The sequence below is a fragment of the Gracilinanus agilis genome, chromosome 6 (assembly GCF_016433145.1).
Source record: "Gracilinanus agilis isolate LMUSP501 chromosome 6, AgileGrace, whole genome shotgun sequence".
In the NCBI taxonomy this organism is placed as follows: Eukaryota; Metazoa; Chordata; class Mammalia; order Didelphimorphia; family Didelphidae; genus Gracilinanus; species Gracilinanus agilis.
Genome location: NC_058135.1, coordinates 59,556,544 through 59,572,463, shown reverse-complemented (window position 1 = coordinate 59,572,463; position 15,920 = coordinate 59,556,544). Strand labels below are relative to the sequence as shown.

The following is a 15,920-nucleotide window of genomic DNA, read 5'->3' as shown; positions in this document are numbered from 1 at the left end:
TTGATGGTAGTGGTAACCCAGGGATAAGTTTGGCAAGGCAGAAGCAACAACAGAACAGAGCCATAAGGTATTCAAAAGTAGAGGAGAGTGAATTATTGAACTGATCAACCATAAGGTCAAGGCTATGAAATAAGGATACTGAAGCTAAGGAATTTAAATAACTTGACCAAGTTACATGTCATAAATTATAGAAACAGGATTGGAACCTAGATATTCCAATTCTAAAGCCATGGCCCTTACCGTCCCTTTTTGTTGTTGTTCATGTCTGACTCTTTGGGACCCCATTTGGGGTTTTCATGGCAGAGATAATGGAGTGGTTTGCCATTGCTTTCTCTAGCTCATTTTACAAATGAGGAAACCGAGGCAAACTGGGTTAAGTGACTTGCCCAGGGTCACACAGCTATTTAGTATCTGAGGTCAGATTTGAACTCAAGAATCTTCCTGATTCCAGGCCCAGCACTCTATCCACTGCACCACCTAGATGCCCCTTGCAATCCCTACCCTACTAGTACAATATATTATCAAGAAATAACCAGCAGTCCACAAAAAGCCACAAAATGAAGAATGTCATTTCTCAAACACCATATAAATAGTAGGAATGATTATGCCATATATTTCATTTCCTTAGGGCTACTACTTTAAAGACATCATCTTTAAGACTTAAGAAATACTGTAGCCATATGTCTTATCCCTTAATTCCTAAGTATTTCTTGTGTTAGAGGCATATTTCAGGTAAAGGAGTCAAATCGGCTCTGACTTTTGAATTAAACAAATGTGTGACTGGATTCTCTGAATTAACCAAACTTATCACGCCAAAATTGTCCAATATTTTTTCTTTCATGTATTAACCTAGTCACAGAATTAAATACCAAACACCTTGAGATCTGTTTCTGGTTTGGTTTGATTTGGGTTTTTTCAAAGAGAGAGAGAAACTCACAGGTGGCATCTTGCGTGATTTTCCATATTCTTCTGTTCCCCCCCACTTTTAATATTGACAATATTATTGTTCCTCAATTATATAAATAGGCTAACATATGGCAAAGTGAGCTCTTCCAGTGTTTCACTTTTGTCTTTATTATGCCCAGTGCCAAGCACAGCTCCTGACACATGAAAGGGACTTAATAAATGCATGCTGATTGAAATGATAAAAGGAGGAAAGGCAGTAAGGCAGGCAGGCAATAATTTCTGCCAGGACCCAACCAGTCCTGGCCAAGCCTGAGCAGTTGAGGTCTGAGTCGGGTGGTCCTGTAGGAAATTGTTTTTAAGCATAATTCAGTTGATGTCCAGGGAAGTGGGTTTGGTATATAGCAAAGAGGGTCAAGAGAGACATAATGTTAGAACAAATGCCCTGGTTGGAAGAAAGACTATGACTTCCAGGAATGAACTCTAGAAGTTTCTAAATTTAAAACTTCCTAAAGATGATGCAGTCATCGTCTCCCCTCCTATTTAATTCTGTGACCAATGTTGTATTATCCATCCAAGACACGTTTGTATGCATGTGTTCTACTGGATGAACTCATTGTAATGATTTTATCTATCATTCAATATCATGTGAAAAAGACTACCCTCAGCAAGGGTGACCTTGATCAGTGTGAAGTCCATTCTCATATAATGTTTATATAGAGGAAAAGGAGGCATCTAGAACAATAATTACTGGTATCCTTTTGGTTGACTTTTGGGAGAGAGGGGGTTAGTCAGAAACAGAAGATATCCCTTCCAGTTTTGCAGGTAAAAGTTAGTTTGATTTTTCAAATGAGTTACTAAAAGTTTTTAGGAAAGGTATCCAGCTAGCAGTCAAACTTTTTTCTTATCTTTTTTCTATCCATATTGTCCCTCCTCATATTGATTCCACTCTTCCCTTTTAATCTAATTTACTTAAACCACAAAATACTTTGACTACTTAGTTGCAAAATGAAAGTAGAAAAGAATCCTTATCTCTTGAAAATGACCTAACACACTCTTGCCCTTCTTCATTTGATTTACTGTTACAATCTTTCTTGGCTAAAATCTCTGTTGTTTCTTTGACTTGCTTTGAATTTCTTGTTTTTGATCTCTTGATATAATCTTTCAACCCAGCTAAGAAAGCTAAATCAATCTCTCCAACTTTCTCAAGTGCCTTTAGGATGTTACCTAAGACCTCTTGTAGGATTTGTATTGAATAGATTCTCCTAAGATCTTTATTCTGCAAGGTTTGGGATAAGTTTCTTGTGGATGGTTTTCTTAAACCTAAAAGTAGTCTATTTACAATTACACTACTATTCATCTGTCAGTATATGTTTTAGGGTACCTAATATTGATGATTATTTTCTCAATATTTTCTCAACTGACACAGTTTTTCATCCTTCGATAGCTTAATAGATGGTATTTCTGAAAGTTAATATAACTAAAAAATTCAACAAATAGGTTGATCTGGTGATTATCCTCTCAATCTAAGTTGATTCTTGCCTAAAGATACATAATATATGATATATAGAGATATATCATTGCTCTTGTTTGTCCTTCATTTTCAAAGAGAACAAATGACATCATAGGGTCATGACTTGCCAGTGAGCTGGACTGAAGTGAGGCAGAGCTACACTCTCTCTTCCAGAGTCATCAAAGTCCAGTGACAAGACAAGAGTCAAGATGACTGGCGATGACCATGTGTAAGATATAGAGATAAATTATAATTACATGTTATATATTATACAATATATCATATTATGTGGAAATATATGAATTATAAATATGTAATTATATGATAATTATGTATTTTTACTTGTGTATGTACTTTCCCTCTCTTTGTATCTATACCTCTTAGCACAGTACTTCACACATGATAAATGCTCATAAATGCTTGTTTTTATTGTTCTAATGACGATGACATGTCTTAACTCCTTTGGGCTATGAGGAGGGCAGGGTGGATCCTTAGACAGGGGATCTTTATTTCCTCCTCTTCCCCATTCTGACAATTTAAAACCCATATGGATGCCAGGGGTTTAGAGGATAAAGTGTTTAAGAGGACTCTTCTCCCCAGTCATCCCTCCAGTGGTCCTTTCCTTTTCCTTCATCCTACTTGAACATTGACATACCCAATTTCTACCTTAGCAGGAGGGATCCTAGAACCCTTACACAATTCACATCCTCAAATACACTCACCACATACCAGTGGTGATGGTCTATACTATCTGCCCTTCAACTGCATCCCTAATGCCCTCCTGCCAAAAGTCAGAGAGCTAATTAGCTATGGAACTGAGATTATGAGTCAGGTTCCCTGATACTTTGTCCAGTGCTCTTTCCAGTTCATTGGGCTGCTGAAAGTATTTAGTTCTAGAAATCTTTCCAGTTCATTGGGCTGCTGAAAGTATTTAGTTCTAGAAATCAATTATTTGAAAACAATCTACCCAATGATCTGTGCCAACTATACTAGGCCAGATAGGAAATAATCACTAACTGTCCTCCAGATAGTTCATGCCGATGATGTAAAGACCTACTTTATACTCTGAAGACCATCATGGTGGGAAACCAATCATAGATTTAAGGCTGGAAAGAACCTTTTAGAAGGCATTGAATCCAATCCACTTATTTTATTTTATTTTTTTACAATTTAAAATTTTTTACACATTTTACAAATTAAGAAACTGAGGCTCAGAGTGATTAAGTTAATAACCCAAGTCAGAAGGTTCTGAGAGACAGGATTCAAACCCAGATCTTCCTAGGTTTCCAGGTCCAAAGCTCTCTCCACTTTAGTAAGTTTTTGTTCATTGTTGTATTTTTTTTTAACTTTCTCTTCTTTTGCTCATCTCTCTGGCTTCAGAACAGGGCACAATTAGTACTTGGAATACAATCATAGACAGACCTTCAGTGACTCCCCTTCACCTGAGAGCTCATCAACTCAGGCCATAAAATTTAATTTCCTCTATCAGCCCTCTTCTCAACTCACTACTCATATTTGCTGAGCACACATTCTCTTTGCCACACATAATCAAACCTAGATCTCATTCAGCTTCACTTTCATGCTCTTCTTTCCACTAGGGCACTCTCTCTACTCTTCTCCACCAAATCATCCCCAGCTCAGATTTGTCTGTGCAAAGCTCAGCCCCCCAAACAAAGCCTTTTCATTCTATGCCCATAGTGAAAGATGAGAGAAAGTATGTATAATAATTACATATATTATATACACACATATAGTGTGTGTGTGTGTGTGTGTGTGTGTGTGTGTGTGTGTTCAGGCAAGTTTCTCACTTTGATAAGAATTCAAATTGGTCATTCTTCCCCATTACCTCCATTACCCAACACTCTTGCATGGACAGTGCCCATCTCCATGTACCTAGTGAAAAATCTCCCACATGTTTATGTGTCTGCTGAGTCTCTCACTCTTATGGTAACTTCATAAATCATGGCGCTAGAATGGTAAGGACTTTAATGGGCAAGTGCAAGTCCCTCATTTTACAGAAGAAAAACTCAGCCACAGAGAAATTAGGTGACTTACCAAAGTCACACAACTTCTGAGGCATGATTTGAACCTACCTTCTCTGACAAAGCCAAGGCTCTTCCCACTAGACCATGTCTTCTTGTCTCCACAACTCCCCAAAGTCTAAAATTCTATTTTCCTTCCTTGATCTTAAAAATGATTTAAGAAGTAAAAGAAGTTCCATGTTGCACTCTAGTAATGATTCATCTATAGTTGGTCAGTAAAGAGAGCATTGAACCCAGGGTCAAGGAAGACCTGAATTCCAGTCTACCCTTACTCATTCACCAGCTGAGAGACCCAGGGTAAGTCATTTAACTGTGTCTGCCTCACATTCCTCCTTTGTAAAATGTAGATAATAGCATCTACCTCCCAGGAGTTGTATTAAGGATCAAATGAGATAATATTTGTAAAGCGTTTTGTAAACTTTAAAGCCCTACAGAAATACTAGTTATTATTATTATCATTATTATTCAGCATTCACAGTTTTTTGGCAATATCCCCCATGGCAAACAGAACTGAAAGACAGGAAGTAAACAAATAAAGCCTCTGAATGATATAAGCAGATGAAGCAAAATCCACATCCCTAAACTAATTTGCATAACTCAAAGTCACCTCATAGTCTTTCTTCAGGGCCTGTTTAGTCTTACTGTAGACATAATTCTAATTTCTTGGGCTGGGAAGAGGGGATGGAGGATCTAGTTCCTCTGTCCACACTAAGATAACAAATCAGTAAAGGGAAGGGATACAGGTAGAAACAGTGGCAGCAGTTAGAAGTGACAGTTTAGAGCTTGAAATTAAGGGGTAGGACAGAAAAATTAGATAATAAGGTATTCAACAAACACTATTTAAAAAAAAATAAACCCTTACCTTCCACCTTAGAATCAATACTGTGCATTGGTTCAAAGAGAGAAGAGAGGTAAGGGCTGGACAATGGGGTTAAGTGACTTGCCCAGAGCCACACAGTGAGGAAGTATGAGGCCAGATTTAAACTTAGGACCTCCTCAACATCTCTAGGCTTTCCTCTCAATCCACTGAGCTATCTAGCTGACACCAAATCTGATTCTTTTTTCTAAGCTTATCTACCGTCACTACACTGAAAACCTAGCCAGAACCAAAGTTCCATGTGGGTTGCTCAAGTTCCCGTCAAGGTTTTATATAACAGTTCTAAGTCTGGCCCATCCTGACTTCCTGAAGCCATTGCCAACATCTCTGGACTTCCTTCCTGAGTGTGTCTGCACTGATCAAGAAACCCTTCAGACAGAGCGTATATGCATGTGTCAATAGTTGCAGTGACTGCCATATTTCTCATGTCTCCACCCAATCATGTTACAACTAGAAGGACAAACTAGATTTTGTATATGTATGTTTACAGACTCATCACAGTGTCCGGCATAAAATAGGGGCTGAAATATTTGGTTGCTGATGATTGAAGCTGCATTTCTTCCAGTGGGATCTGGCCACACAACGGGAAAAACATTACTGTTACCCATCCTAACTCTTCTGTATGTTCTCCCCTCCTTCTTCTTTCTCCCTTTCCTCCTTGGCCCAACTCTCCCTAGGGTTGTTGCTCAGGTAAAATCCATAGGATCATAAACTCAAACTACATAATATGTATTTTAAATACTGCTGGATGTGTGTTTTATCATCTCTAACAGAATGTAAGCTCTTCGAAGATAGGAACTATTTTATATTTGTATCAGTGCTTGGACAGTACCTGTCACATAATAGGTGCTTAATAAAGGACAATTGAGTGGATGACTGATTAATTAATTGACCAAATCTAGAAGGTACTATAGGTATGTTTTGCATGATTATAGAAGTACAACCCAGCTCAAATTGCTTGTCAGGTCTGGGAAGGGGGAAAGAAGAAGGAAGGGAGATAATATGGATCATATAACTTCAGAAATTTTGTTATTAAAAGATGGTATTATAGGATTAGTCTAACTACTTTAATTTTTTCAGAAGAGAAATGAGACTAGAGACTTGCCCAAGTTCATAAGGTTGATAAGCAGAAGTATTTTCAGAAAAAGTTTGAAAGCAAAAATGTGATGGCACAGTAGGTAAAATGCTGGCCTTGGAATTATGAATACTCATCTTCCTCGGTTCAAATTCAGCCTCAGATACTTATTAGCTGTGTGACCCTGGTCAAGTCACTTAACCCTGTTTGCCTCGGTTTCCTCATCTGCCAAATGAGCTAGAGAAAGAAATGACAAGCCACTCCAGTCTCTTTGCCAAGAAAACCCCAAATAAGGTCATGAAGAGCCAGACACAACTGAATAAAAGACATTATTTTAAGCACTTTCAGCTGGGCTAAAAACAATATTCAGAGGTCTACTGTTCTTTTCTTTTCTTTTTTTTTTTTTTTTTTAGATTTTTTTCTTTTTTTTTTTATTTTGAACCCTTAACTTCTGTGTATTGACTTATAGGTGGAAGAGTGGTAAGGGTAGGCAATGGGGGTCAAGTGACTTGCCCAGGGTCACACAGCTGGGAAGTGTCTGAGGCCGGATTTGAACCTAGGACCTCCCGTCTCTAGGCATGGCTCTCAATCCACTGAGCTACCCAGCTGCCCCCTTCTTTTTTTTTTAATCATATAAGAGAATCAAAATTTGGAACTGTGTTAAGGTAACTTACCAGAAACCTGAGTATCATTTCTTGCTGTAGGCTGCAGGAATTGGTGTACTACTTTGATTTCAGTTGGTGGTAAAAATGATGGCTTAAGGCTCATTTTAACCATTTTCTCCCCTGTGTATTTGTTGGCTCTCCAAATGGAACTCATATTCCATTCTGAATAGAACATGTCTTCAACAAAGAGAGACATCCCAAAATAATGGTGCCTACAAAAGAACAGGAGAAAGAAAGGTAAAAAAAGCAGGACAAGATGGCTATTCCCTTCCATAGCTTTATTCATTTTTGTTTCATTTTAAAATCTATTGGATTTAAATTATTAATTTTGAATCTTTTTCTGTGCAGACACAGAAAGTAATAATACCAATAACAAGTCACACATGTAAAATACATTACAGTTTAAAAAATACTTTTCTGACAAAAACCTTGTGAAGTAGGCAATATATCTCTTCATGACCCCATTTGGGCTTTTCTTGGCAAAAATGCTGGACTGGTTTCCCATTTCCTTCTCCAGCCCATTTGACAGATGAGGAAACTGAAGCAAACAAGGTTAAGTGCCTTGTTGAAGATGATATAGCTGGTAAGTGTCTGAGGCCAGATTTGAATTCCAGATCTGGCACTCTATCCACTAAGCCACCTAGGTGAGGGTAGGGTTGGCCAACTGCTAAGGCTTCATTTTTGGAACCTCCTCTCTTTTGAAAGGTCAAAAAGTTGAATCTCTCCTATGCCCTGCTCACCTCCTCACTGAGGGACAGTTTAGGGCAGTGATTCCCAAAGTGGGCACCACTGCCCCCTGGTGGGTGCTGCAGCAATCCAGGGAGGTGGTGATGGCCACAGGTGCATTTGGGGGTGGTGAATAACTGTAAGGGGGCGGTGATAGTATGTATCAGGGGCGCTAAGTAATATTTTTTCTGGAAAGGGGGTGGTAGGGCAAAAAAGTTTGGGAACCACTGGTTTAGGGCATGAGCTTTTCTCTCCTCTCTTCTCTTCTCCTCTCTGAAAATTTAATCAGCCTTACCCTTTTAAGAATAATTAGCTCACTTTTAGGCTGGAAATAATATAATGGCATCTAGGTGGCTTTAAAACTGACTTCAAACACTTTAAAGTCTTGTGACCCTGGGCAAGTGCCTTAACTCTATTTATCTCAGTTTCCTCATCTGTCAAATGAGTTGGAGAAGGAAATGGCAAACTAGCTGTGTGACGTTAGACAAATCATGTAACCCTGTTTGCCTTAGTTTCTTCATCTGTCAAATGATCTGGAGAAGGACATGGCAAACCACTCCAGGATCTTTGCCAAGAAAATCCCAAATAGAATCACCACAATGGAACAACAATACAAAAGGCCTTCAGTCACCCATCATCCCTTTCTCTGATATAACATGAAGTTTATATGAGGTGACAATTGCTCAAAGCCCTCAAGGAAATTCCTATCATTGAGACAGAAGTTTAGCCTTCTATTTTCATTTACATTTTGAAAACTTTCCAAGAACTCTGGGCTTCCTCTCTTCTCCCTTCTCATTACAGACTTGTACATATAAGGCGCAAGCCTTCATATCTGGTCTCTGGTTTCATTACATAGGAAGCAAAATCAGAATAAAGGGAATCTTTAGATAAAGGAAGGGAGAAGCCTACAAGCTACTTGAGAGGCATGGGGAGCAGAGGTTGAGGGAAGAGCAGAACTTTCACAATTTCCCTCACTATTAAAAGAAATAATTCAAACCTCCAGTTTCTGGGTAAATTCTTTTTTTCCAGGTTCCTGCAAGGACCAGAAAATGGAAACCATTTTGAAAATCAAAATTAAACTCTTGTATAATTATAATTTTGTTCCAAAGTTTAGTGCTGACTAGAGAGATTTGAGAATGTATCTCCCTTTCTTCCCTCTAGAGGTAAGAGACAGATGACTGGCATGTTGACTAGTTTTGCTGAGTTATCTTTTCTTTCTTTTTTTATTCTCTTTCACAGAATGATTCTCTGTGTTGGAGAAGTCAAAGAGATATATTGGGAAATGAATGTGAGACTGAAAACAAAAGATATGGACATATCCTAGCTGTGTCACCCTGGGCTTAACTCCAACTGCCTAGTCCTTAGCACTCTTCTGCCTCAGAACCAATGCTTAGTATTCTAAGAAAGAAGGTAAAGGTTTAAAAAAGATATCAATAAAATTACTTTTTGTTGCACAAAGCAGATAAAGGCACAATAATTCCAATATTTTCAAAAGTGACAAATGCTTTTTATTTTTTTAAACCCTTACCTTCAGTCTTAGAATCAATACTGGACATTGGTTCCAAGGAAGAAAGGTGGTAAGGGCTAGGCAATGGGGGTTAAGTGACTTGCCCAGGGTCACACAGCTAGGACGTGTCTGAGGACAGATTCAAACCAAGGACTTCTGGTCTCCAGGCCTGATTCTCAATCCACTGAGCCACCCAGATGCCCCTGACAAATGCATTTTAGTAGGATTTAAGTACTAGGTTATTTCCTTTAAACGAAATGCAAAACTTACTGTGTAAAATGACTTAACAGTTGGACAGAGCCACCATCATAATCGCATGAGCCAACATGAAGATCACTCTCTTCACTGCTGTCCTGGATCCAAAAGAGTTTCTGGGCGATGATATCCAGTGAGATCATTTTAATTGTTTGTGACCTCTTCATCAGAATCTTCCTATCGGTCCCATTTAGATTTGCTCTGTTTATGGTGCCAGTTGTATTGTCTGCCACCCAAAATATAAACCTAAGTAGGAAATCAAAGAAATCAAAACATAACAATTTGTAGAGATACCATGGCCAGTGCCAGGGTTTACCAACCATTAGGATTTGTCTACACACAAAAGGGGGAGCTACTCTTGGCAAAAATCCAGTTCATGAGATTTATTTGGCTAAAATGTCAGACTGGTCTTTCTTCCTCAAAGCTTTCTGTATATGCAACTTCAACCTTCTGAAAGCAATTTAAGTACAATTCCTATTGTTCCTTTCTCAGCCCATAATAATTGCTACTTAAACCTCCATAAGAAAATGCTTTTTTTCTTTCTTTTTTGAAAAAACAAAAACCTCTTTTTAAAAATATCTATCATCTAAAAACTTAGAGGGATCTTAGGCTCTATCCCAGGGAATCAGGTGACACAATAGATAGAGTGCCAGTCTTGAGGGTGGAAGACTCATCTTTCTAAGTTCAAATCCAGCCTCAGACATTTACTAGTTGCGTGACCCTAGCCAAGTCACTTAACACTGTTTGCCTCAGTTTCTTGTACAGTTACAGCCTCTGTAACATGAGCTGGAGAAGGAAATGACAAACCCCACCAGCACCAAGAAAACTCCAAATGGGGTCCCAGAGAGTCAGACAGGAATGAAAATGACTGAACAACAAGCCCCTCATCTTATAGATCAGATAACCAAGACCCAGAGAGGTTAACCATGCAAAAGGAGCTTTATTATCTCTGCTAGAGGCATCAGCATCCTTCCCAGTTACTCAGGTGCATCACTTCCAAGTCATTTAACTCTTCCCTCATCCTTGTCCTCCACATCCTACCAGTCACTCTATATTCTGCCTTCATTGCCCCTTCTCTGAACTCTTTCATTCATCACTTCTCAGGTAGATTACTAAAATAATCGGTATTATAATTAGTAACAGATTATAATTATATAACATATAATTATAATTATAAATTATAATTAGTAACTCCTGCCTTGAATCTAATGTTTTCCAGTAAATCCTTCACACCGATACCAGAATATTCTTCCTATTCAACCACCATGATCACGTCTCTTCTAAAAAAGCTTCAGTGGCATTCCATTTTTTGCTAGATAAATATAAATGCTTGATCTTAATAATATTCAAGACCGTGCCCTACCTGATGCTAACTTTGTCCATCAACTATATCAGACTCACAATAATAAAAGAGAGTCAACAGGACACAGTGGAAAGCATGCTGGATTTAGAATTAGAATGCATTCAGTCATTTTCAGTCACATCCAGCTTTCCATGACCCCACTTGGGGTTTTCTTGGCAAAGATACTGGATGCTTTTCCATTTCTTTTTTCAGTTCATTTTGTAAAAATTAGTAAACAGAAAGAGAGATAAGTGACTTTTCAGGGTCACACAGCTAATGAGTGTCTAAGGTCAGATTTGAATTCAGGTCTTCCTGACTCTAGATCTGGTGCTCTATCCACTGTGTTTCCTTGCTGCTCCTTCACAGCTTTACAAGGAGCCTAGGGAAGCACTTTTCTGAGCCTCCCACAAATAAAAGAAAAGAATTTCTAGAAAATGAGTTTCCCTAATAGCTAGCTACTATATAATAATAGCCACTATTATTATATACTACTTTAAGTTTTACAAAGTACTTTACAAATATTATCAGCCTTTATTGACACAACGATGCTGGGAAGAAGGTATTTTTATTAATTCCCATATTACCAATGAGAAAACTGAGTCTGATTGAGGTTAAATGACTTGCCAAGGGTCACACAGCTAGAAAGTATCAGAGGCAGAGTTCAAACTCAAGTCTTCTGGACTCAGGTCCAGGATTCTATTCCCTCTGCCACCTACCTATGTCTTAAAACAATTTGCCTTAGATTACCCAAAACAGTAGGTGTTAAAGCCAGGATTTGAACCTAAATCCTCTGATTTCTAGAACCAATATTCATTCTCTCTCTCAAACAACCTAAAAAGAAGTGAAAGTGGAAGCAGAAGACAAAGGGGGAGGCATCCATCTGCTATCACAAAAGAATGCTCAGTTCTTCCAGTGGATGTAGGTAGAGGGGTATTGTGAGCTCTCTCTCTCTCTCTCTCTCTCTCTCTCTCTCTCTCTCTCTCTCTCTCTCTCTCTCCATATATATCCTGAATTTTATTCTCATGCAAATATATAATTATTACAGAAGTAAATTCAAAAGCAAAATTTTCAGTCACATCATTGAGAAGCCACCTTGACAATTTTTAAAAAACCCTTATTTTCTGTTTTAATAACAACACTAAGACAGAAGGGCAAAGAGTAGGCAAACAGGATTAAGTTACTTACCCAGGGTCTAGGAAGTGTCTGAGACTGAATTAGAATCCAGGATCTCCTCTCGCCTGGCACTATCCACTGAGCTCCCTACCTGCCCCCACACCAACAATATTCTAGCAAATTAACGCAAGTTTCACTAAATTTTTCTATTAAAAGTAGAGTGATAACTGTGAACTTTGGGACACCTCTTCAAGATGATCAGAATATCAGAAAATAGCAGGAGTTTTACCTTTTTACTGGATCAACAACGATATTTTTAGGATGATTTAATTCTTTTAAGAGGACATGAGAATTATTTCCTCTCATGTCTGTGGCTTCAATTGTTCCTTTCAGTTGATTGGACCAAATGATTTCTTCATCTTTCCAATTTATTGCCATTCCTGAAACCCCTTTTTCTGCATTGCACAGAATCTGGGAAATAAACATTTTAATTTTGTTATTAACCTTTCTTCATCACCAACAAGACAGTTCTTAATTTAAGTCCTTCTTTAAGAATATCTTTCCTTTAAACATCTGCCACCATTAGCTATTCTATTCTTTAACTTCCTGTCATCATTAAACTGCTTTGAGTAAGATGAATAAGCCCAGAGTTGCTTCTTATTATTTTTCTAGTTTCAAAATTACAATCACAAATGATCCTCCAAAATAACACTGCTGAATTTGCATGTACCTATTTCCTCTTCCAATATTTACCGTCATAGCTCTGAAATCAAAAGATCCTCAGAATATGCACACACCCACAATTAGATTCAGCTACTGACTGGGTCTTGTGCAATAATTTCAACTGTCTTAAAAGTGAAATCTACATGAAAGAATACGATTTTTCACTTTAACTTAATTTATTAAGGGTTTTATATCGGGGTTTTGGTTTTTTATGAGTATTCTCTTATAAAAATGACCAATATGGAAATGTTTTGCATGGTAATACATGTATAATACAGGTCAAATCATTTGCCAGATCCAGAAAGGGGGAAGGAAGGAGGGAAGGAAGCAATTTGGATCTTATAATTTCAGAAAACTTCTGTGGAAATTTGTTATCATATGTTATTGGTAAAATAAAATATTTTTACAAATTAAAAAAAAAGGAAGCTGTTCCTTGGGATTCCCAAGGACAAAGAAATTGCAAAAAGCAGTCAACTGAATGGTATCACTGACCCAGATCCCAGACACGAGAATATACAGTAATTCTCCCAAATATGTAGGAATTTTTAAAAGCATATGAAAAATAAATTCACACTCTAGTATTGCCACAGTTGTTATTAAACATTTAAAAACATGATTCTGAGAGAGGTCTCTGGGCTTCACCATACTTTCAAAGGGGTCCATGCCACCAAAAAAGATTAAGAATCCCAGCTCTAGACTTAGAAGGAATATGAGAGGTTTCCAGTCCAACTCCCTCCTTTAAGTGACTTGACCAAACTCACACAGCTTCAGAAATGCACCATATGTTTAGAGCTCAAAGGCTCTTTATCCTCATTTTACAGATGAGGAAACTGAAGCCTAAAGATACTTAAGTGACTTGCTTAAAGCCACACAAGGATTGAGTGGCAGAGTTGGAATTTGAAAACTCTATTCATTTTTGGAAGAGAATAATGATATAAGGCAGCTAGGGGGTTCAATGGATTGACAGCCAGGCCTAGAGACAGGAGGTTCTGGGTTCAAATTTGACCTCAGACACTTCCTAGCTGTGTGACCCTGGGCAAGTCACTTACCACCACCTCCATCCCCATTGCCTAGTCCTTACTGCTCCTCTGCCTTGGAACCAATACTTAATATGGATTCTAAAAATGGAAGGTACAAGTTTTAAGGGGGGAAAAAAACCAGAACTCAGGTATATCTTCCTCCATGAAGCCTTCTCTGAATCTTCCCAAGTAGAGGCAAACTTCTCCAACTCAAATTTCTCATCTGTTTGACCTCTTTGGTGAATTTATTTTTATTTTCACTTATTATAGTAATTTGTGTAAATCCTTTTGCTAGATTATATCTCCTTAAGGACAGTCCCTTCCCCCCCCCCCCCCGTATTCCTAGTGGCCTTAATAGCTATGGCTATTGATGTCGTTCAGTCATTTTAGTCATGTCTGGCTCTCTGTGACCCCATTTGGGGTTTTCTTGGCAAAGATACTGGAGTGGTTTGCCATTTCCTTCTCCAGCTCATTTTATAGATGACGCAACTGAAGCAAACAGGGTGAAGTGACTTGCCCAAGATCACACAACTGTCTGAGATCTGATTTGAACTCAGGAAGTCTTTCTGACTGTAGGCTTGCACTCCAGCCACTGTGCCACTCCAGCTACCAGGGCCCTTAACAGATATCTACTGAATTGAATTGAATTAAATGTAATCAAAGTAAACTGAATAAAATTTTGTCCTTATCAACTCAACTCTTCCTTTTATTTCTTTTTATAATGCCCCTTTCCCATCAACTACCCTTTGCTGGCTTAGGCTCTAAGTTCAAATGCTTGAACTGTAAGAGCTTCTTTCTCTCTGTTTCTCCTATTGGGTCAGACCTTCCCCTCCTTGGGCAATGCCCCAAGCTCCAGGTATTTCCCCCTTCACTCTACCTCATCAAAAAACATCTGTCCTTTCTCTCATTTCCCCAGAGCTTGTTCTCTGTTAGATGACAGGGACTCATCCATCATAATGTATGTTTGTGCTTACGGTTTATTTATTCCAGAGAAGGTCAGCACACCCTTATAAATGATGCCTTACCTCAAATGAGGTATCTCCAGTCTTTTATTGTACTCTCATGCTTTTGCAAGGTAGGGGGGGAATAGATGGTGACTTATTTCACTTGTGTGGAAGCTCATTGTTGTGTACATGTGAGTGGCTTTGTCTAACTGCAGCTTTGCTCCATTATCCCAAATATAAAAGAATAATATAACCAAATGACAAATTAATTCAATTTTCCTCAGTTTCCTCATCTTCAAAATGAGCTGGAAAAGGAAACGGTAAATCACTCAAGTGTCTTTGCCAAGAAAATTCCAAATGGAGTCATCTAGAGTCAGACACGACTGAAATCATTGAACAATAGTAAAGCCAAGGATTTGAGACTCCAACTTCATCATCATTTCACTCTGGTCTCCTAAAAAAAACTTCCCAATTTTCATGTTCAGGGTCATGTTTTGTAATAATCAAGATGCCTGAGTCATCACAGGTTTTTTAACAACTATGTTCTTGAACACCTTCCTCTTGGGCCATAGCCATCACTCCCTCCCCACCAGAAAATTAGGCTATAACTCTGGAGCCTTCATGAGCATTGATAGGCAAGTGTGGACTTTATCTTGCTCAGTTTCAGGTCTCCACAACACTTTCCAAGCTTTTCTAGTTATAGCCTCTCTTTCCCAGTTCCCTTTTATGTCTTGTATTTCTTCACTAGAATGTAAGCTCTTTAAGGGCAGGGAATGTTGGCATGCTTTAATTTGTATCCCTAGTACTTAAAGTTTATCACATAGTAAGCACTTGATGAATGCTCTTCTCTTTCTCTGCCTCTGTCTCTGTCTGTCTCTGTCCCTGACTCTGTCTCTCTGTCTCTGTCTCTCTTTCTCTCTGTCTCTCTGTCTGTCTCTGTCTGTCTCTGTCTGTCTCTGTCTGTCTCTCCATCTCTCTGTCTCTGTCTATCTGTCTGTCTGTCTGTCTGTCTGTCTGTCTGTCTGTCTGTCTGTCTCTCTCTCTCTCTCTCTCTCTCTCTCTCTCTCTCTCTGTCCTCTTCTGTGCTACTCTAGCTGTCAGGCTGTCAGAGTCCTCTTCTCCCCCTTCCTGATGAATGGCATTGAGCTCACACTGTATATTAAGTGAAAGATGCTAAAGGAGTATATAAAAAGATAGATTAATTAAATGAAAGCAT

The 15,920-nt window shown here is 38.5% G+C and overlaps 1 protein-coding gene across 5 annotated transcripts in view; it reads right to left on the bottom strand.

The window, feature by feature from the left end:
• EGF (epidermal growth factor) overlaps positions 1-15,920 on the bottom strand; it is a 114,516-nt gene that overhangs the window by 97,925 nt on the left and 671 nt on the right. For 4 of the 5 annotated variants that reach the window (XM_044682433.1, XM_044682432.1, XM_044682434.1 and 1 more), the window contains exons 2-4: positions 12,308-12,489; positions 9,579-9,809; positions 7,085-7,287 (exon numbers count right to left, since the gene is read on the bottom strand). In XM_044682433.1, coding sequence (XP_044538368.1) covers positions 7,085-7,287; positions 9,579-9,809; positions 12,308-12,489 — 616 coding nt within the window. Of the gene's footprint in view, positions 1-7,084; positions 7,288-9,578; positions 10,262-12,307; positions 12,490-15,920 lie in introns of those variants that run through there. The other variant, XM_044682435.1, reaches the window with a different exon arrangement.